The sequence below is a fragment of the Onychomys torridus genome, chromosome 20 (assembly GCF_903995425.1).
Source record: "Onychomys torridus chromosome 20, mOncTor1.1, whole genome shotgun sequence".
Taxonomy (NCBI): domain Eukaryota; kingdom Metazoa; phylum Chordata; class Mammalia; order Rodentia; family Cricetidae; genus Onychomys; species Onychomys torridus.
The window spans coordinates 29,056,674-29,078,891 of NC_050462.1; the positions used below are offsets into that span (position 1 = coordinate 29,056,674).

Sequence of the window (22,218 nt, forward strand, 5' to 3'; positions counted from 1 at the left end):
AATATTGTCATGGGCAGAAATCTAGGATCTACAATAAACTAGAGGACTGCTTTCTATAATTATACAAAGATATTAGATTATCTCCCTTTTAGTTTGACTGTTCATGTTGTACTTTCTAAAATAAGTTTTATACACTTACAAATCTTGGTTATGCAACACCTTACAAAGCTAAACACAAAACTGTAACTATCCCTAGAGGTAAATATAGGTATAGGCTGTAAGTATCCAGGACTTCCTAGAATGTAGATCTATACGGGGAATCAGATGAATACAGGGACGTATGTTCATGCTTTGTACATATGTATCCTTTCTAAGACATTGCCATGAACTTCAGGGACTACACCAGTTTCTGCCAACAATACAAGAAGATAAAGGACATCAACTAACAGCAGGGAAGAAAGCTGGTCTTCATAGGAGAGTGTCCAACTCGTTTCTTGATAGATTAGAATATTTAAATATATTCGCCTCTGAGAACTCAATTTTGTTCTCTCCTTTTTACTATTCTTTATTCCACACTATAAAATCCTTTGCATTTATTTTAAGTTTTTGATGTAACTGAAGTAATGTTACATCAAATAAACATAGCATCTCAGATGCCAACTAGCTTCTGATGCAAAAATGCAGAGTACTGTCCCTCTCATAACTGGTACATTCTGATGTCTCTTACTTTGGAATCCTAATGTCATGTCTAGGCAAGCTTCCTGATGTGTCAGCTTATACCCATGGCTTACTAAGAGGCTTATGAACTGTGCCTTTGTGAAAATTCTCATTTAAGTACATATCTTGTTAATTCTATATTTGAGACTATTTGAATTCTCCTATACACGTTTCCTCTCAACATTGCAGTTGGAAGTAAAGAGACAGAAGTGTCTGACAGAACTCTGGGTGCATTTGTGCCTCTGTGTTCCAATATGGGCAATCTGATTGCATCTTTAAATTATAACTAGAACAGAAATGGTACTGTTACCTCATTGTTTCAGTTTAGCACAGAATGGATGCTCTGCAGAACTGCTCTTAAGGCACTAAAACCTGGTTGACATTTAGCATTCTGTGAAGTGTACTATCTCCTTTCAAGCCTCTGTGGCAATTACTGGCCATACCTTTTGTTCTGCTGTCATGGTCAGACTCTGCAATCGGCCAGTCATATTCCCTAAACTCTTTTCAAAAGCTGCTACAAGGTGAGCCTGCAAAGAAAAGAGGAGAAAGATAGTTAAAATGTCAGAGTCTCCCTTGGATGAGATAAAGCCCTTCATTTTACAGAATGCTTAATTCCAGCTGTTTCAACGTTTTAAGTGCCGTGACTCTCACGTTAGTTCTCAATGGTGATGCTCCTTTAACACACATCTTCATTTTTCCATTTCTAAACTTTGGTTTCCTAAAATCAGTGTTTCAGTCTTTTGACATTTAATGTGAGCTCGGCTTCCAAAAGGGGGTGGTATTTTTGCAAATAACAACACCTTCTGACTTGCACATCATGCAGCGATCTGACACCCAAAATGCCGAACAAATTTCCCAGCTGCCAAGTTTGTAGAAAGAAAGCCCAAAAGGAGGTCACTGAAATAGTCAATGGACAAATGTTCCTCATTTCTCGACTTCTGTGATGACCTTTGAAGATATTGTTAGCACTTCTATTGTGAGGACATTCTCCTTTAAGTGTCAGACATCTGCTGACAGCTAGAACATTATCCTTTCTCTTTTTCTACTTACAAAGAACTGAGTGGGAAAGACTTGTCTTCACTTTCAAATCTCTGCAATAAAAGGGCTTCTCTCCTTACTTTTGATTCCCTTCAGGTACAGAAGTAGAGACACGCCAGGCAGAAGTAATCACATGGCCAAACTTAACAATAAGCGTTGGTGGACTGGGGTTTTATTTTAAATTTTAGAGAGCGACACATCTTATAGTATATAACTGTATATATGATTAGGAATGCTTGAAGGTACAGCTGTCAAATAGGCCATTTCCTATTGATTCAATAGTATGAGGAGCATGTACTAAGCCCAATGGAGTGATCAGTCAGTCCTATGACTTCAGAAACATCTGCAGACATACTATCTCAAACTGATATAATGGATTGTGTTCCGAAAAGGATCTAAAGATGGAGTATTTTGTAATCTCAATCTATGACAAACTAGATATGGGTAAAATTTAGTCAATTTTGGCAAAAGCTTGATTTTTTTTTTTTTTCTGAAGGAAGGATGTGATGGGACCCTAATATATCATTTTTGTTGCTATAGAAGAGCTAAAAGGATGAGGAAACTCCTATCAAATGGCTAGCAAAAATCCCCATGAGTCAGGACTCTGATGGTTTAATCCATAATTAGGGTCATTGCCTTTGTCCTCAGGGCTCATCACAGGCTGCTCTACACTGATACTACAATAGGGAGAAAAACAATTTGTAAAGAATACTGCCGAATTTCAAGCCTCTGCGGACACTCTTTATTCTCTTATTCAGTTACTGGGGCTTTTCTCTTCCTGTGCTAACATTAGGTCACATCTATGTTGGCTGCTTTCTTGATACTTTTTATAGTATCTAAATTTGCATTCTCAAGCACTATGCTTTAATTTGACCAATTTGACAAAGTACCCAAGTATTATCATAAGGTTTTCTTGACTTTTTCTTCTTTTTAATATTGCTTTTGAAATAAACCATTCTTATGTCTGAATTTATAATATATTTGGCTTTCACAATGCCCATAAAACAAGGTGTTAAATCCTAAAACTAAGGTTGCCACCCCCACCCCTATGAGGAACATGGTAGGAGAAAAAAATTCTTATTTGATAAAGAAAAGAATTCTGAACATTGTGATATTTTATTTCTCAAAAAGTCATGAAAAAATATTTAATTATTGGGCTGTGGGTCTTTAATGTCTTCAAAGAAAATTACTTTGTAAATTGTGTCTATTTAGTCAATTTAATAGGACTTTAAAGTATGAAATATTAGAGTTATAAAGAATAAGTTATATACATAAATTATATTTATTATATCTTATAGCTCCAAGTAATGATAAAATATTTTTTCTTTCTTTTCTTTAATTAAGATTTTTTTCATTCATTTTACACACCAATCAAAGATCCCCCTCTTCCCTCCTCCCACTCTCCATAGCCTTCCCCTTCCAACCCATCTCCACTCCCCCTACAAGAAAGCAAGGCCTCCCGTGGGGTGGCACATCCAGCAGAGACTGTGTAGCTTGATCTGCTTGGGGGGGGGGCTGGTGGCAGAATCAGAATCCATCCTTGGTGTATGAGGGGGCTTTTTGGAGCCCACTACCTATGAAGGACACCTGGTGCGGCCATGATAAAATGTTTCACATTAGAATATTGAGCTGTCTAGTCTTACGTCAGTCAGTTTGATACTTATGAGAGTCATCTCAAAGGAGGGACCCTCAATTGAGAAAATGCCTCCATAAGATCCAGCAGTAAGGCGTTTTCTTAATTAGTGATTGATGGGGGAGGGCCCAGCCCAGCATGGGTGGTGCCACCCCTGGACTGGTGGTCCTGAATTCTATAAGAAAGCAGGCTGACCAAGCCATGAGGTGCAAGCCAGTAAGCAGCATCCCTCCATGGCCTCTGCATCAGCTCCTGCCTCCACATTCCTGCCCTGTTTGCCTTCCTGTCCTGACTTCCTTCAATATGAACAGTGGTGATATGAAGGTATAAGTCAAATAAATCCTTTTCCTCCCCAACTTACTTTATGGTCATGGTGTTTCATTGCAGCAATAGAAACCCTGATTAGGACAAATGTAAATTGCTAATCTTGGTAAACTTTCTTTTTATTAATTATTCACAAAAGCCTTAATTGCCAAATATCATTGGGGTCAAGTTATTTTTGATAGAAAGTATGTTTTAGAAAACAATCATTTTATAGTTATATCTTTCTGGCTTGGCTTATCAGACGAACTTTGTTAATTCTGAAGTAATGAATGTTAAGTTTCTCACTAAATACAAAAACCAACAGAAACATAATGAAGTAAATGAGGGACAATTTTTTCATCACTATTTTTATTACCTTGTTTGGGAAACTTTGTGAGTTCTAAAGGAAAATATGGTTTTCAGAGTGGTTGCAGAGTTTACTAGATTGTTACTGTTTTTAGTATTTTTTTTCCAAAATATTTTTCAAAATAGAGTAGAATGTATTAATATGAGTTAAAACAGAGGTGTCTAACTGCTAGTTAAGAATAGCTATTTCTCATAATGGTCATGAAATTGTACTATATAATGTGATACACACAAAGAAAATTACTATAATTTTTTAACAGCAAGATGAAATGTGATTATATATAATGCCTACATTGCATATATTGACATAGAATGAAATAACAGTTTGTGACACTAGCAGAATGAGCCTTTTATACAGTCTCTTGGGACAATACAGCTATTTTCAGAGCACTTATGTAAAGAAGGAAGGACTATAGTGTGCTGCACTAACTGGGACTTTATTCTGCCAATCAAATGGGAAGACTGTCCACTCAATACTTTGCTGCTTTATCACTCTGTTCTACTGAACAGTGATAGAACAAGTTTAAACAGATGTAGCAAAATCAAGTCCCAGCATGGAACACACAAATCACAAAAATGAACCTAGTCAAGTAAACTCACTAGGGGATCCTATACAGTTGCTCATAGATTAAGAGGAGGTGAATGTTCCTTAAACAATCATTAAATTGAAAAATACTCATCAAAATCCATCTTTATGAAGTATACCTACTACACTTTCCTATACCAATCCTCCCTGTGGAGATCACACATTTAACCAAATACCTTGTTTAGTTAATAGTCTGAATAAGTTAATAGGCAAAGAGTAATGCAGTCAGTTCAGCTAATAAACTATATGACTTTTAATAAAAAGATCTGCCTTTACCTACAAACAGAAATTGAAAAAAAAAACAACAACAACAAAACCCTCCATGTCTGGATATAGCTCAGGTGATAAAATGCTTGCCTGGCATATATGAGTACATGGGTCCAAATCCTAGTACCACAAAAGCAGACAAACAAGCAACAAAAAATGTGATCATCATGGATGAGCTGGTCACTGAGGCTTCTTCACTGCAGACAAATGCAATCAACATGTTTGTGGCTTTTCTACTGATCCTTGTCTTCTGGATACAAGTTCAGAAACTCAGTGGTTTAACAGTACTATAGATATAGCATAAAATTTACAATGGTCTCAAAACTATCTTTAGAGATCAATAGTGAATAAAGAATGTTATTTTCTAGCAATGTTTAAAGGGAAAAAAATCTGCTTTTGTTGTTAGGCATTTCCTGACACCATTTATGAGCAATAATAGTCTATCTCAAGTGACTATTATTCCCCTGGAGTTAAAACATAATGTCAACTCAGACACAGAGCGAAAATTAATTCGCTGTGAGTGAAATAACTTATTTCCTGTGGATTTATATTATAGCGTCATATACTATGGTCCTGCACCTGTTCATTTTTGATATGTCATGCTTTGTGGAGGAGAAAGAATACATCTCCATGGAGGAGCAAAGAGGCAACAGTGGTGTAAAAGGGAGAAATTCAAAGCCACCCAGCAGAAAGGACAGAGCTAAGACTACAGAGGACATATGGCAGCCTGGCAGGAGTTTCCACACCTCCTGCGGTTGCTTCTCACACTGTTGTTCCTTAGCACTGGGCACAATGCCACAAGCCCTCCTGTGGTATAGTTCGTCCACTTTGAGTCCTCTAGGAGTGTGGAAAGTCATTAGATAGAAAAGGTTAACGTGTTGATGGTCTCCAGTGTTGCTATTTTCATGGATGCACATTGCTGTAGTGCCAGCCAATGTATTCTTCTAAACTGCTCAAAGGAGAGAGCTGTTATCTCACTGGCAACGGAGCTAAGCTTCATATTTAGATTCAAGTGAATTTATTTTAAGCTTTATTGTATGCTTCATTAATCATTGAAAGGGACAAGACCCATGAATATTTTGCCTCCCACAGTCAAATACTACCAGCCCTTACTACGTTCTGGCTTGAGAAAAATTCCTACATGCGATGGAACAAAGGTAAGAATCAAGAAAAGAGGCAATATTTATCTTCATGACTGTTGTCTGTCATTTTCTAAGGTACAAACTGTTTTCATTGTTTTGTTTTGTCTTATCATGTTGTCACTCATCAGTTTAGATTTATATTTTACTAGTCAGTGGGCAGAAAACTTCAATTTCATGTGAGTTCCATCTTTCAGTGCCTTACACTGTGTAACAGTGGACATTTTAACTTTGTTAATCAATGCCATTCCCTCTCATTAGATAAAAATCTGTTCTGATGTCTCCAAACAACAAAAGGCAACTTACGTTTGCTGACAGCTGAGATGTGAGGGTAGCAACTTTCTCCTGGGATGCCACAAGTTCTCTCCGTAGCTTATGGATTTGCTGTGCAATTAAAAAATCCAATAAACTAAATGATCCATTCAAATGAAGACTTCAGTACAAGAAAGCAAGTATAGTAACCACAGGTGAATCAGTAACAACTCCTTTCAGAGAGGTGAATGCTAGCTATACTGCAGCTCCCAAATGCTACTTAGGAAAAGAGGAATGGATTTCTAATTTTTAACATTGGGACCCAGATCGGCTCATCAAACAACATCACTGGTTCTATTCGTAAATCCTGCAGGACTGGTGAAATAGTTCACTGTCTCTATGGAGTCTCTTCCTTCTAAAACATTATTGTGATTAAAAACTCAGGCATAAAATAATCTTTAAAAATTCACATAGACTATCTACATATTTTCTTGATTTTTCTAGGTAAATGACTCACTACATAGTTTCTTTGAAAATCTCACAGATGTTTTCAACATACATTTTAGTTTTCTATATTTTATAAGATTTTCAAAAAGCATAGACTGTTTTATAATGCACAAAACCTGGATTGAAATGCTTCTTGAGTCTATATTTGAAAAGAAATATTTCTTTCTTTTTGGGGCAGGGTATTGTCAAGTAGCCTAGGTTGTCCTCAAACTTGTAATTCTCCTGCCTCAGGTTCTGGAGTAGAGCAAGTGTGAACATATATCATTATGCACAACACAAAGTAATTTTATGGAATGGAACTTCCATAGTGCATTGATAATTTCAAGCTAATGCATCTTCAAATGCCTTTATTTAGTGGCCTACTATTATCTCCAAGCAGAAATGTTTTGTAGGTATCTAAGGTATAAATTAAGGGGGAAATTATGAACATAGTGCAATTCACTAAGGAAACCAACAAAGTAAATATTCTTAAATGGTTTTGTTTTTACTGATTTTCACTCTAGTAACACAGACACATCAATATCATATCATATTTTTCACTTCAATCAATCACATCTCATATTGCCAGGAAATGTAAACAGTGGTTAAAATGGCAAAGCATTGGCAAGTATCTGAAAATTGCTTCTGCAAGTGTATTTCTGGTCTCAAGAGGGTCCAGTCCTTTAGATGCAAAGTATTCTACATAAATGCTTCCTTTTAAAAATAAAGTCTCTGATTCTTGGAGCTGGATGGTTTAAATGTTTTCTAAGTGTGAAAGGACATTTTGGACATAGGCCATTAAATATCTTTTCCCCTTCTACACAATGTATTTTTTATTTTGGAAAATAAAAAGTAATCAATATTGAGAGGACTAAGAAAAAGGGGTGATGTTTATCTCAATACAGAAATAGAAAATAAATATATAATTTCTCTTCATACTGCCAAAAGAGAAAGGTAATCATCAATGTTATCCAGCTACATAACTTGTGACCTATAACAGTGATGTCCCTGAAAGATATACTGATACAATAGTGGTACAAATGTTTGGGAATAACCAACTGCTTTTTTAGGCCCATTCTGTGAGATGGAAGCCATACCTGACACTGCTAAAATGGCCAAGAACCTGCCACTAGGTAGACCAGGGGCCTAGGGTAAAGCCTAGTACCATTGTTCTGCAAAAGGATCATATCATTAAAATGGCCCCAATGACATATTTCTATACTCATACATCAGTATTTCATGCAACTCTCATAAGAGAAGCTTCTTACAGTAGATGGGAATTAACATAGAGACCCACAACTGGCCAATGTGCAGAGAGTAAAAGACTTTCAAACCCTCAGTCCTAAATAACTTTTTTTTTTTAAAGTCAAATCCCTATCTTAAAGCTCAGGGATCTAAGTAGAAGAGAAGACAGAAAGAATGTAAGAGCCAGAGGTGGATGGATGACTCCAAGAAAACAGTGTCTTCCAGACTCAACAGGACTGACTCACTTCTGAGCTCATAGAGACTATGTTAGCATGCACAGGGTCTGCACAGGTCCAAACCAGACAGGGTTCCAGAACTGAAAAAGTAGGTTGACCTACTGTATGGGGTTCTACTCTTACACAGCTTCATTACATGATTTCATTGTAATTTCTGTTTTTAAAATGGAGATATACTTCAGTTCCAATGAATGTTGGTGCTACTTTTCATATAAGGATACATTTAATCTCAGAAAGCAAAGCCTCTTTAATCTTTCAGACAAATACAAACTGAAAGAGGTTTTCTCGACTTACAAGGTAATTATATAATTCTAGTTCTTTTAGCATACAACCCAGAAAACTATAAAGCAATTTATGGTACCTTTTTCAAAGTTCATGACCACCTATGAGCATAAATGACAAAAGAATTGGATAGTTACTAGTAGACATTGCTGTTTTCATGACCAACACTACAAGTCTTGTCATGTCTATGTGATGTAAAATTCAATAGTTTCAGTTAAAAAATTGTGAGTGTGAGTGTGAGTGTGTATGTGTGTGTGTGTGTGTGTGTGTGTGTGTGTGTGTGTGTGTGTGTGTGTGTGTGTGTGTGAGAGAGAGAGAGAGAGAGAGAGAGAGAGAGAGAGAGAGAGAGAGAGAGAGATTGAGATTGAGATTGAGATTGAGATTGAGATTGATTGATACTCGGTCAGAAGTTTTGAACATATCTTGGCATAAATTTTAAATCTAAACCTTTATAAAATAAGTTCAGTGAGAATGACTTCCTCTGCAAGGCCACTTTCAAAGCATTTCTTTTATCTCCATCAGTGTAAACCTATAAAAGAGTTGTTGCCACAGTCCGAATAAAGTTTCAGATTTACTATTAACTTCTGTGTTTGTGTGTGCACCCATGCATGTGCATGTGAATGTGAGCTCAGTTTCTTTCAGAAGTCAGAAGAAGGAGTCGTATCCCTGAGAGCTGGAGCTCCAGATGTTTGTAAGCCACTAAACATGGGTGCTTAGGTCTCTGCAAGTGCAGTATACACTCTAAAGTGCTAAGTCACCTCATCAGCCCCCATGAGTAAAGTCTTAACTCCCCCTGATCTTCTAGGCTACAAGCTTTTCTTTACAAGGGTAAAGAAAAATTTCCTCTCCAAGCAGAAAGTTGATTTGGTACATGACTGTAAGCAAATGTGTATTTGTGGAACGTTATCTCCTATACAGAAGAGAATAATTCATAGAGGCCGTGTAGTCCTTCCACAAATAGATAGGCAGGGTTGTGGTACCTGTGTGGAAAAGGCCCTGTGCCTCAGACTCTACAGTTTCATTGATCCTAAACACATTGTCTCAGGCAGTGAGAAAAGGACATTGAAATGGATGTGTGGCTCTCCTACTTTAGAGCTCAAATCACTAATGACTGAATGAATGAGTGAGTGACAGCTACTATAGATGACGTATTCGGTGTTAAGGAGCAGGCAGACTATGAGAGGAAAGCTTGCTTCTAGAACTTCCTTTCATTTTCCCTAAGAGGCAACATAGAAAGCCACTGATCAACTTCTTCTAGAAGCCCCACAGTGATGCTAATGTATCAAGCACCCTCTAGTGGCAATAAAACTGATTTCATCCTCAAGTCAGGCTGGTTTTCAAATATTAAAAGGGTACAGAATTTTACCTCTGAATGAGCCTTTTCTTCAGCCTGTAAAAACATAAACAGAGGTTTTAATTATAAAAATAAAGTCAACTTATTCTAATGTAACAATGAATAAAGTATTTTAACATATATTTACAACTTCTATGATCTAACATAAGAATAAAATGTGTCTATTTAACTGATATAATAAAACAATATACTATAGGAATGAAATGGATAGTTATATGTGACACAAAGTATTTAAAAGTATAAGTAATAGATATATAAGATACTTCAAGACAATGAAACAGTTTTTGATTTACAGGGACCATTAAAAAGTCAATATAACCTCATACTCTAAATACATGGGTACAGGGGAACGTGAAATGTTTATGCATGTTTATACACACACACACACACACACACACACATACATATATCAGGCTCCTTGAACTTATATAAATCTTTAGCTAAGGATTAGTCAGAAGAATTTTATCTTCTGATTTATATATTATAAAAATGACAAATGGAGTTGAAGGTGAAATGCTGGCCACTGTTGTTAACAATAGAAAGTAGAGGTTACTAATTACTATTTGCTTTTATTTTCCTTAATGGTTATTAAGTTTTTTTTGGTAGGCACATCAGCTAAGCAACAAAACACTTTGTTTTAAAGTGGTAATAAAAGAGACAGCCAAATAACTTTGGCTGTGCAGCTTATGGAAACAAGAATGGCTGTACAAAATGGTAGGGTGTTTTATACTTCTGTACAGAAAACACCTAGGTCTTTTTTCCCATCTTCATGCTGGGCTATGAAGTGCCAGCAAATGAGTTATGTGCACCATTACATTTGGGAACCTGCTGCAATCTGGAAAGAACTGGAGGATGTGTAATGTTGCTGAACAAAATACCTCTGCCTGTTCCCACTTGCTGAAAAAGGGCTGCAAAACAGTCTTGTCACCTGTGGTTGCTTTGGGGACATTTGTGATTAACTGACGCAAAAATGCCTGAGTTGATTTTGGTCTGTTTTCTTGAAGAAAGAAAACACACACACACACACACACACACACACACACACACACACACACACACACACACTGCAAATAACACAACTTCCTAGGTATATTTTTATTCACAACCATTTCTTTTAACCTGAATTTCATTAATTTTTTTCTATGTTTGAAAAGTGTCAGGATGGATGTCAAGATACTTGCAGTGTGCTAACTAGGAAGACTTTAATCGTCTTCATGAGAAACCTTTGTATGTAAAAGCAATGTTAACATTTGCCTTGGTCATTTTAAAACTCATTGTTAGCACACAATATTTTTACTTTTTAAATTCTAGTAATTTGAAGTGATTATATGAGGTTTGGTGTTCAGAACGAGCAAAAAATATTGTCATTAACGTGATTAAATCTTATGCATGATTTTCTTTGTTCGACTACATAATACTTTATGTATTTATTATCAATTTATTCTGGTCATATGCTGCCTTTAGGCTTATTCAGATTACATTAAGATTATAAAGACTCAATAAATAATGGATGCATTTTTTAAAAAGAGATCTACTTTATTTATATGAAACAAAATATGATCATCACATCATCACGTTTTCATTAAAATAACCTCAAGTTACAGATATTACATATTAATGTGCTGCATGGCATGAGTTTTCTCATAGCTGAGTTTTCCAGACTACTGCTTTCTTTAATCCTTGCCTTCTTTCATATTCCATGGTTATTTTTACCAGTAATACCTACTACCATAAAAATGGAGCAATGAGACAAATATAATAATCTATCTCCCCCAGTGGCTTAGATCTGGGATTAATGATGTTATAGTGGAGTTTGATTACATTATATTTTTAGTGAGTTTGTTGAAGCAAGACTAACATACTGAAGGACAATCAACAATATAAAAATATCCTGTCTAAAAATACCAATTGATTCCTGTATTTCTCAAACTAGCTAAGTTTATTATTAATAATCACCTTGTAGCACTGTCTTTGTTTTAAGCAATTTGTGAAGGACATGTATAAGGAGGAAGCATGGGCCTTCTTCCCATGAAATCAGTAGAAAGTAGGATATAAACACAGAATAGAATCAGTAAAAATTTCATATTTCACCAATGGAAAAAAATCTACTGCAGGGATCAGTAATGTAGAAGCTTAACAGTATCCTACATATAAAAATTAAAAGAGTCTAAGTATTAAAAATGGATAATCATGCAGCCCTGTAGGCTGCGCTTTGTTTTGTAATGTTAGCAGATTGACATAGTAAGAAATACAAGAATGACAAGCAGCAGCCTGAACAACTTCAATGTAAGGGAGGGAAGAGGAGGTGGCAGGGCTGTGGCTTGTCTGAAAGCCTACGTCCTTATCTAAAAAGGACAGAAAATGAGGAGAGATTCATCTTAGTGTAGCTGGATATTTCCATTATTATCATTATCACTGAGACAGGGTCTCTCGATGCAGCCCTAGCAGTCCTGGAAGTTGCTACGCAATCCAGCCTGGTCTCAAACTCTCAGAGATCTGCCTGCCTTGGCTTCCCGAGTACTGAAACTAAAGGTGTGTATGAGCACTCCTGGCCTTAAGAAACCAAAACCAAAACAGAACAGATTACAGAAATTTACTTTTTTAGACAAAAGCCCCAGACTGTAAAGGGTGGATGTGGATCTTAAAATAAGCACACAGGTCGCAAGCTTCTGGAGGTGACTCCTTGGCTGACGACAACAAGCCTGTGACTTCCGGCTTGCAAAGACCCCACCGTGTGGAACTCTGACTTGAGAGGAACAGTCCATGAACATGGGGCAACTTGCCTGCCACATCTAGTCATAGCTAACTTGCTGTGGATATCACTCTGTGTAAATAAAGTTCTGATTGGCCAGTGGTCAGGCAGGAAGTATAGGAGGGACAAGAGAGTAGAGAATTCTGGGAAGTAGAAGGCTGGAGGAGACACTGCCAGCCACCGCCATGGAAAGCAACATGTAAAGACACTGGTAAGCCACACGCCATGTGGCAAAATATAGATTAACAAAAATGGGTTAATTTAAGATAAAAGAAGTAGATAACAAGCAGCCTGCCATGGCCATACAGTTTATAAGCAATATAAGTTTCTGTGTGCTTTCTTGGTTGGGTCTGAGGGACTGTGGGACTGGCGGGTAAGAGAGATTTGTCCTGACTGGGCCAGGCAGGAATACTCTCACTACACTAACTGAACAAGGGGAGGATGCAAATCTATTCAGTTTTCCCCTAGCATCCCAAGGCAGGAAGAAATGTTAATTCAAAATGGCTGCTTCAGTTCACAGTGTGAAAAGCATGTCCACAAGTGGATTCTACCATAGAGGTAGTAGAAGAGGGTGTCAGATCCCGTGGAATTGGAATTGCAGATGGTTTCCAACCACCATGTGCGTACCGGTAATTTGACCCAGGTCTTCTACAAGAGCACCAAGTGTTCTGGAACACCATGTCACCTCTCCAGGCCCCCATCTAGTGCTTTGAATGTACTAATTCTCATGTATGTTTTTCTTAGTGTCATAGTTTAGCTTCCCATTCCTACCATCCTATAATTTAAAACTCTTTATTGCTGAACGATTAGCTACTGATAGATTCTGAAGACAAATTCTCTTTCGTGTGTACATACTGCTAAGCCCACTAGGCTTCAACCAATAACTCCACACTCGTGGCCATATAGATTGTCATGGTTAAACTCTATGGACCACAAAACAAAATGAATAGACATGAATATGCAAGAAAGATTGGTGAGGAAGAGGGCTTATGGGCAGGAGGGTGGGGAGATATAAAAACAGAGCGATAGTAGAGAATATATATGTGAATAAATTTGATAAGACAAATAACAGTTTATAAAAATCTGTCCACTTGGTTTTATTTGAATTAGCATGTCTCAACTGTATACATTAAGGAGGTTCAGTATTATGCAGTGTGTACTAATAAAATAAAATAAAATAAAAAACCTGCCTTTTTGTGCTAATTCATAGTTTTAAGCATAAATCTTGTCCTATCTAATTTGAGCAAATACTAAGCACACCTGGTTATTCAAATGGAGATGGAGATGTGACAATCAGTCTCTATGTGTACTGCAAATAATCAATAGTAATTGACACCTCACAGTTAAGGTATTGAATAGTGTAGATAGAGAAGATGATTATTATTATATGAATGTCTCTCAGACCCTACAGTAGACCAATTAATCATCTGTTGTTGTTGTTGTTTTCTGAAACCCATGATCTGTTTGCTCTTAAATCATAATGGAAGTTTTATTCAAATATTATTAATGTAATTATTTAAAATGTGATTATCACAACTAATGTCTATTAAAGAACAAAACAATGACTATAAAGATGCTCCAAGTTTTCTTCCCCTATAAAAAATCTGAAGTTCAATAGTATACATATATATATATGTATGTATATGTGTATATATATATATATATATATATATATATATATATATATATATATCAAGTATATCTCAAGGAGCAACAATCTTGGCACAGTAGGAGGAATGCCAAATCTTAACATAACTCTATTACATGTCCTTTCAAGTTATTTTTACCTTCCTTACTTTTTTATCCATTAGTATAAAACAGTACATTTACCTAAAATGTTAGTACATTATACTAACACTGATACCTTCATCAGAGAATGTATTGGCAATTTTTACCATTAAATGAGAAGCAAGAAAAATGGCCATGTCATCAATGACAGTCTGATTTTGGATGTCATGTATAAAGTAGGAAAACAATTAAGATAATACATAAAAGTAGGAGGAGGGCTTGGAGGTAGAGAAAGGGACACATTGGGAATGGGGTACAGGAGGGATTTAGGATGATCAGAGTATATTATATGCATGTATAAAATCTCATGATGAAACCCATTATTTGCACAATTAATACATGCAAGGAAAATGATGAAGAAAGGTGAAAAATCATCAGTCTTGTTCTTAAAGCATAATTGCTGAGTGCAAGCCAAAGGCTGTGACCTTCTCATGTCCTTTTTATACAAAAAGACAGATTACTCACAGAACTTAAAGCTAGACAAGACTCATTACCTGCTTTTAACATCTCACTGAAGGAAGCTTACCTAGCATGTAATTTCCTGATGAGTATTTTAAACAGAAGGAAGAACTACCTTCAAGGACAAACATATTCTCTCTCTCCCCCCCCACCTTTTTTTTTTTTTGCGAAAAATTAATCATAGTATCTATCACTGGGAAAAGCTGAAACACAGGCATTCATCTCCTGAGGAAAAAAAAATTTAAAGTAAAATCTTTCAGAAGATTTGTTTGTTTTTTTTCTAGAGAAAAAAAAATCCCAAAACAAAAACCACATATCTAGTTCTTCAAGGTCCTCTCCGGCACAATCTTTCTCAGAAATAACGTGAAAAATAATAACTGGAGAAAACGCAAAAAAAAAAAAATGCTATTAGCCATGGATGAAAGAGGAAATCAAGAAGCAGCCTGGACAGAGGGTAGGGCATACACATGGTGTAAGGACTCTTGTCACACTCCAGCATGTTTTATAGCATGGCTTTACCCTTACTCACTGCTCATAATGAATGCACTAAAGTTGAGTGAATGTCATGTAAGCAGGCCACAGAGGGGCCCTATTTTACTAGATAATTGCTATTTTAATACTAGTTTATTTGGTCATCTGTGCATGGCAGAAGCAGAACAACAGACCATACTTACCGTTGAATAAAGAGAAGATGTGCTAGAGACCAGTGACAGCGAAGAACCATGAACTGAAGAAAACAAGCACATGGTTATAATCATGAAGTCAACTTGTAAGTTCACTTTTGCTGAAAACATAAAGAACAGGCAGATAGAGATATAAAATAACCACAGAAAAGGACCCAGTTATGAAAACAGTTGACTGGAAAAAAACTCTTAGAGAGCTAATTATTTAATGGGTCACGGCCTAATTTACACACTAGCTGCAGTCACTCACCAAGTTACAGAGAGAAGTAGTGGGCATGAAGCCCACCGCTTGCACAAATTGGAAGCTGCAGAAAACTACCATACATAATGAACAGAAACCTAAAATTTCTAAATGGCTTTCATATCTCGTTCACTGAATTTCACTCTCCTAACATAAAAATCCACCTTTGGGGTTTTTCTATATATATTTCCAAGGAAATAAGTACTTCATTCAATTTGGCATTTCATTATTGTGATGAACTGATTGTGCTATTTGAAATGGAGGATCAATTCTTTATAAATTTTAGTAATATAAAAGCATTTCCACCTCAAGATAAAGATTAGGATGAAAATTTCATTCTGACTCATCAATACACATCAAATATGATGTCATCACAATTGAAGATCTGATGTTACTTCTGTACTTACAATGTATTAAACCAAAAAGGTGGGTAAAATAATGCTTAGTTATATTTGTAGATAAGTTCTTCCCTTCTCCATATGGAATAACGCTGTTGTTGCTTTTAATTCATTAGCTGAACACATACATTGTCTAACATCATTGCAAGATCCTGGGCTCATACATAAATGAGATACAACCCTGCATGCTCAAAAAGAAGTCAAAAGCCATAATGAAAATGAAAACTAAAACAGAGTAATCCAAAGTCTATTGAGATCAGTTGGCAATGCCTCTAACCTGGTTTGCAGAGGGCTGTGGAAGCTGCCCGGGATAGTGCCAACAAAGACAGCAACCAGGGGATGAAGTTTGAGAGAGAGCAAGAAGAAGAATCTTTTCATTTCTACTTTTGATGTGTTGTGTGTTGTGTTGCATGGTCTGTATGTATAAGATCAGTGCTTGCATAAGAATGTATGTTAGTAACCAGTGCAGGCTGTCATGTGGTTTCCTCTGTCACTCTCCTCCTCATAACACGAGAAGGGTCCCCTGCTGAAATGAAGTTTCCTTGTTGACTAGGCAGCTTGACCAGGGTGCTTTGGGAATCTTCCTGTCTCTGTCCCCAAGTGCTAAGCCTATGTGTCCACAGCAACAGTTGGCTTTTTACATGGGTATTGGACCATCATTTTTGCAAAGTAAGCATTCTTATCTACTGGTCCAACTCCTCAGCTGCAGAAGAGTCTCTTCAAAAGTGTTTATTAGTATATAGATGTGTGTGAAAAGGGGAATGAAAGATAACCTCAAGGGCTTGAGACAGTACTATTACTTCATCAAGTGCACAAAGCATTACTCATTCATCTTCTGAAAAGTCCTATTCTTTCAGTGTCGACATAGCTCTTTAGTGATGTTGAAAGAAATGTCAAGAGTTAGCCTGGAGTACCAGAAGGAAGATGGACAATGTCCCAGAAGAGCCCATTCTCATTCTCTGCTTGCCACTTGTTTTTTTATAGACCTATTACTTTATAGCTTGTGGCTTAGTCTTCTCATCTGTCAGTGTGAGCACTGAGCAAGAATTTAATCCAGTTCAAGACTGCCTTCATTCTAGACCACAATTTAAGCAAGCCCCAGTGGTTTAGCATGCAATGCATAGGGAAGAGAGGGTTCATTTCGCCCATTGAGGTTAGCTTTCAGCAATTCATATTATTTAAATTTCATACACTGGCTGCCAAATTTCCCAGCAATGAACATCATTCTGCTTGTAAATGGGGAACTCTAGAAAGCCATCCATAGGCTTGGTAGAGTATAAAAAGTATAAGACGCTCCTGTGCAAGAGCACGACACAATCACTTCATAAAGACAACAGCCTAACATTTCAGATTGGTTATATTTTTTTAACTGTGCTGCACCATCAGCTGGCCACCATCTATCACAGGGAGCTCAATGGTTTGCTTATTATCCCCAAGGGCAGTGGCAAAGGGGGAACCCGAGTTAGTGCTAGCACATTAAGTTTGCAGTAATAACCTGAAGTCGTAAGATATATTACATAAGGAGATTCAATGGAGAAAGAAGAAGGAAGAGCTACATTTTTATGTCCATCTCATCCACATGAGAAATCTACAACATGAATGGAACAGAAACTGGAGCTCACAATACTAGGAAACTTTCCCAAGTTCAGCCTATAAATAACTCATGACTAAAGGCTTACCTTCTGATGTGTTTCAAGTTTAGGGGTTTTGTGTTATGCACAGTTATTAAAGGTGCCTTTTATGTTTGATTTTACTCTAATTACTTTAGATTTCTATGTTTAGTTTTATTTTCCTCTTAACTGACATGCTTTATGATGTGCATGCCATATGCTTTCTTCATGGGTAATTAAAAATGTTTCATTAAATTAAAGGAAATTTTCTTAAATTAGAATTGAGTTTTATGGAATATGTACACTTGAGAAAATATGTACACTTGAGCATTATTTAGCTTCCTGGGACCTTTGCATAGATTTGTTTAGAGCATTCACGTGCAATTGTACAACCAAAAGACATTTACTAGGCCAGGTATAAATTTCATTACCATTGGATAAAACAATGACCTGTATTAGAAAATGTATGTAGAATATAAATTCTAAAATGTCACTGTAGCTAATAGCACACAGAGCTGAGAATAAAAGTTAGCAACATAACTTTATAAGATAATCCTTTTATAGCTCTCTAATAAGGTGTCAACTAAAACATTTGTTCTAATACAAGACACATATATCAAGGTTCTCTAAAGCTCTATGTCTGTCTGTAGGAAAGCATTGGATTTATTCAAACTGATCTATAATCAAGCACCAATTCTAAAAGAAACTGACACACTTCATAATACGTAAAGAAACAATAAAGTATCTTCAAGCTTTAGCAAACCCCAAATAAGAATTACAACCATGGAATCACTTCCTTCTCAAGGATCTTTATGTTGTGAATAATGAAGTTAATTTCCTTAAAGACTTCCATGAAATAACATCAGTCTCATAGTCCCCCATTCCTATCCTTATTACCTTCTTCCATGCTGTCTCTGAATGAGCCTGAATGGCTGATTGCACGTGGTCTTTCTTCTAGAGAGGTGGCGCTGCCACAAAGCTGGGCATCATCATAGAGGTCGAAGGAGGAGTCTTGGGCAGGAATGCTGTTGGAGCGCATCATACTGGGTCCAGGAAGATTAAATTGAGACAGGTTGGTGGGACTCACTGGAAAACAAAGAACAGCCTCAAGGACTTGGACAGGGAAGATAATTGACTAAAACAAAGTTAAAGAGAATCCCAATTCTTGTAAAAACATGTATGTTAGGAACCCTCAGTTGTAGGGCAGTGGGGATTCCACCTGAAAAACATCAATGACAGAAAGCATGTGCTCCTTCCTCCGAACACTCTCATGGCAAGAATCTTGCCAGTTTCGAAAGCAACAGAAATCACCACCAGCAAGTCTCCTTAGCTGTTTGTGTTAGAGATATAATGACATGATATTTTCTAGTAAATGATAAAACACTGTCTCTCTCAGGACAATAGACTTCTTTTCTAGGGAATAATCACCACTTTAAGAGGCAAAGCATAATGGAAAAGAAAGTAAAATATGAAAAGAAAAATCCAATCTCCACAGGAAGAGCTTTGTAGATATTTCCAGGTGAAGAATTTAAGTCATTTTGAGCTACATTGATGTGAGTTTATTAGGGCAAGGTCATAAAGAAGAATAAAAAGCATTTTCTTCAAAGAAAGTACATATGGTAGTTAGTCTTTTAGAAAGAGTATCATAAAAAAGTCATTTCCTGCTGAGTCTAAGACAAAAATATCAGAATGAGGTTGCCAAGACAAACATTTCAAAGACGTATCTTAAATGCCCAATTTCAAATAAGATTCTGTCAGTTGTCTATTGCCTTGTAGCTCTTAAAGTATCTTGCGATTTAGACCAAGTGATAATCATCAATATAAAAAAACGATATGGCTGACTAAGTAAACAATGGCGTCAGAAAAACACATTTTTCAAAGTTGGTATAGGATTGAGGCAGAAAATTTGAGAAAGAGCCATCATGAGTTTGTTGTAATGAAATTCCTCATATTTACGAAAAGTGAATTTGTTATTGCTATATAAGGAACAAGCCAGAGCCCATAAAAGAAACTGCTATTAGCTATAGAGGAAACTGCTGAGCACTGTTAGAACACTGGAGAACCACGTCAGCAATGCTGAATTGAATTGGTTTGAGTTTTTAAAACTAGCTCTATTTTTTGATGCATGACACATCTTAATATAATGACTTGTCCTCATGGTAAAGTTAAATTGGAAGCTAGACCCAACCAAAAGTGTGTATGTACTGTTTACAAGAAACTATGCTCAATATTTCACAATGTTAACTGGACTATGAGACAGAACGTCCTTCTGATAGTTATGCACTGGAGTTAAATGAATTGTAGACAAGGAATCAAATGTAGAAATATACTGAAAAAGGAATAAACTATCAATTTGTAAATGATATAACTAACTGGAAGAAAGGAGAAAATATAAAGAAGGAAGTAAATGATAAAGGAAAAGAACCAGAGACAGAGACAGACAGAGAGACAGAGGAAGGAGAGATCAAGAGACTGAAAGAGACAGTGGGATGGAGGGAGGAGGAGAGTAAGATTTTTTTTTTCAGGTGTATGCCTCTAGCCCATAGCAGTGGCCATTAGTTCTAGATCATCATGGTTGCTAAGAGCCATTAAGTTTTCAATAGGACATTCAGAACTTGAATGCTTATGTTCAAGGTACTGAGATGGGGTACATTAACCTGTTCACTTTCTACATCACAAACTGACTCTTGTAAAATTGTTTTCAACATATTTACATATGCATCACTTTAATATCCATACCAGCATTTAAAGGGACATTTGTTAACAGTTTGGTTACCAAAATGAACACAGACATATCCATGCAAATCCTCTTTGTATACTTTCAAATATAAGAGTTTACCCACTCATGGTAAAATAATGATTAAATGTTGTAGAATATTTGCTTGAATTTTGTGAAGATGTGTCACTGTGATTGGCTTAATAAAGAGCTGAACATCTAATATCTAGGCAGGAAAGAACAGGCGGGACTTCCTGGGAAAGAAAGAACTCTGTGAAGAGAGGTGGGAAGATGGTAGTGAGATGCAAAACCTACAGGACAGAGGAGAAGTAACTGAGCCACATGGGAGAACACACATCAATAAAAACAGGGTAATAAGAGCTAGTTGGGGGAAAAGCCTATGCTAAGGCCAAGCTCTTAATTAATAATCAGTCTCCATGTCATTATTTGTGGGCTGGCAGTTCAAGATAGTCCAATCAGAAAGCTTACTATAATGAAAGTTATAAAACTTTATAGGAAATAGTTGAATTTACAGGCAATATTGATTATATTCCATTGGAAATATATGAACAGTACTTAAGAACATTCAATTATAGCATTAATGAAAGGTTTGCTGTTTTTACAGTAGAATGAGAAGAGAAACATAACATAGTTTCTGATTTCAAGACTGTCCACCAGGAGAAAGGACTGAAGTGATGAAAAGCAACACAGACGGAAGGTTGTGTGTGTGTGTTTTGTTTTGTAATAGAATACAAAAAAAAAAAATAGTAAAGTGGTTATACTGATGCTTAAAACAGTCTAGCTCCGTCATCTAAATTGGTAAAATATCCAAATATTACTTTTAGAGTCTGATGGAAATAATGAGAGAATACATGACCTTTACAGTCCACACAAAAGCAGGAATCATAGAGCAGTCTCTGAATAGAAGAGAAATATATGGGGCAATCTCTTAATAAAAGAAGGGGACTCACCTTGCCCTGAGTATAACACACAGACTAAAACTGTTGATTTTATTAAGATTATATACTTGACAACTTCAAGAACAGGAACCAATGGAAAACTGACTGGGCTTGATATATTTATTTAATTTATATTAATGTACATACTACTGACTGAGCTATCTCACCAGCTCCTGAGACAGGTTTTAAATAACTTTATATTCCACACCCTTGCTTCTATAGCAAGATATTAACCGATGGCTTTATGAAATTTTTATAAATAAGAAAGTCATATGTAACCTAAACTTAAGGTGTTGTGCGGAATCTGGACATGTAACTAAGATACATGGCTCAAAATTCAGAAATTTAAAAAAAAAAGAAAGAAAGAAGAAAACTGAAGGACAAACTTTTAAAATGTGTGTCCAGATTTAGATAGCTTGAAATAGTTTCCCTCATGTTGAGTTTACAATGTCATGAAGGTTTATTTAATAAATGAGTAGCCAAATCATATGTGTTTTTGGCCATGGGAGTTTCTTCTTCAGTACATATGGCATGGTTCGCTATGAACATGCTGAAGGGTGTGGTGGGTGTGATGAGGGAAACAGTATTCTATTGGAAGGGTGATTGAGAGAGAGAAAAAAGAAATTTTTCTTCTAGGAAAGTGCTTAGTAATCACTCCTTAGTAAAGCATACTACTGAGAAGGCACAGGTTGGTGTCAATGATTCTACATGGTAACATTGGAGTCAAGGTGAACATGAACCTAAGATCACTCATTCTCACATTGACCC

General features: G+C 36.4%; 1 protein-coding gene across 1 annotated transcript in view; it reads right to left on the bottom strand.

The window, feature by feature from the left end:
* Positions 1-22,218, bottom strand: part of Nav3 (neuron navigator 3) — a 762,474-nt gene that overhangs the window by 53,461 nt on the left and 686,795 nt on the right. The window contains exons 20-24 of the mRNA XM_036169458.1: positions 18,673-18,861; positions 15,518-15,570; positions 9,857-9,880; positions 6,296-6,373; positions 1,101-1,184 (exon numbers count right to left, since the gene is read on the bottom strand). Coding sequence (XP_036025351.1) covers positions 1,101-1,184; positions 6,296-6,373; positions 9,857-9,880; positions 15,518-15,570; positions 18,673-18,861 — 428 coding nt within the window. The remainder of the gene's footprint in view (positions 1-1,100; positions 1,185-6,295; positions 6,374-9,856; positions 9,881-15,517; positions 15,571-18,672; positions 18,862-22,218) is intronic.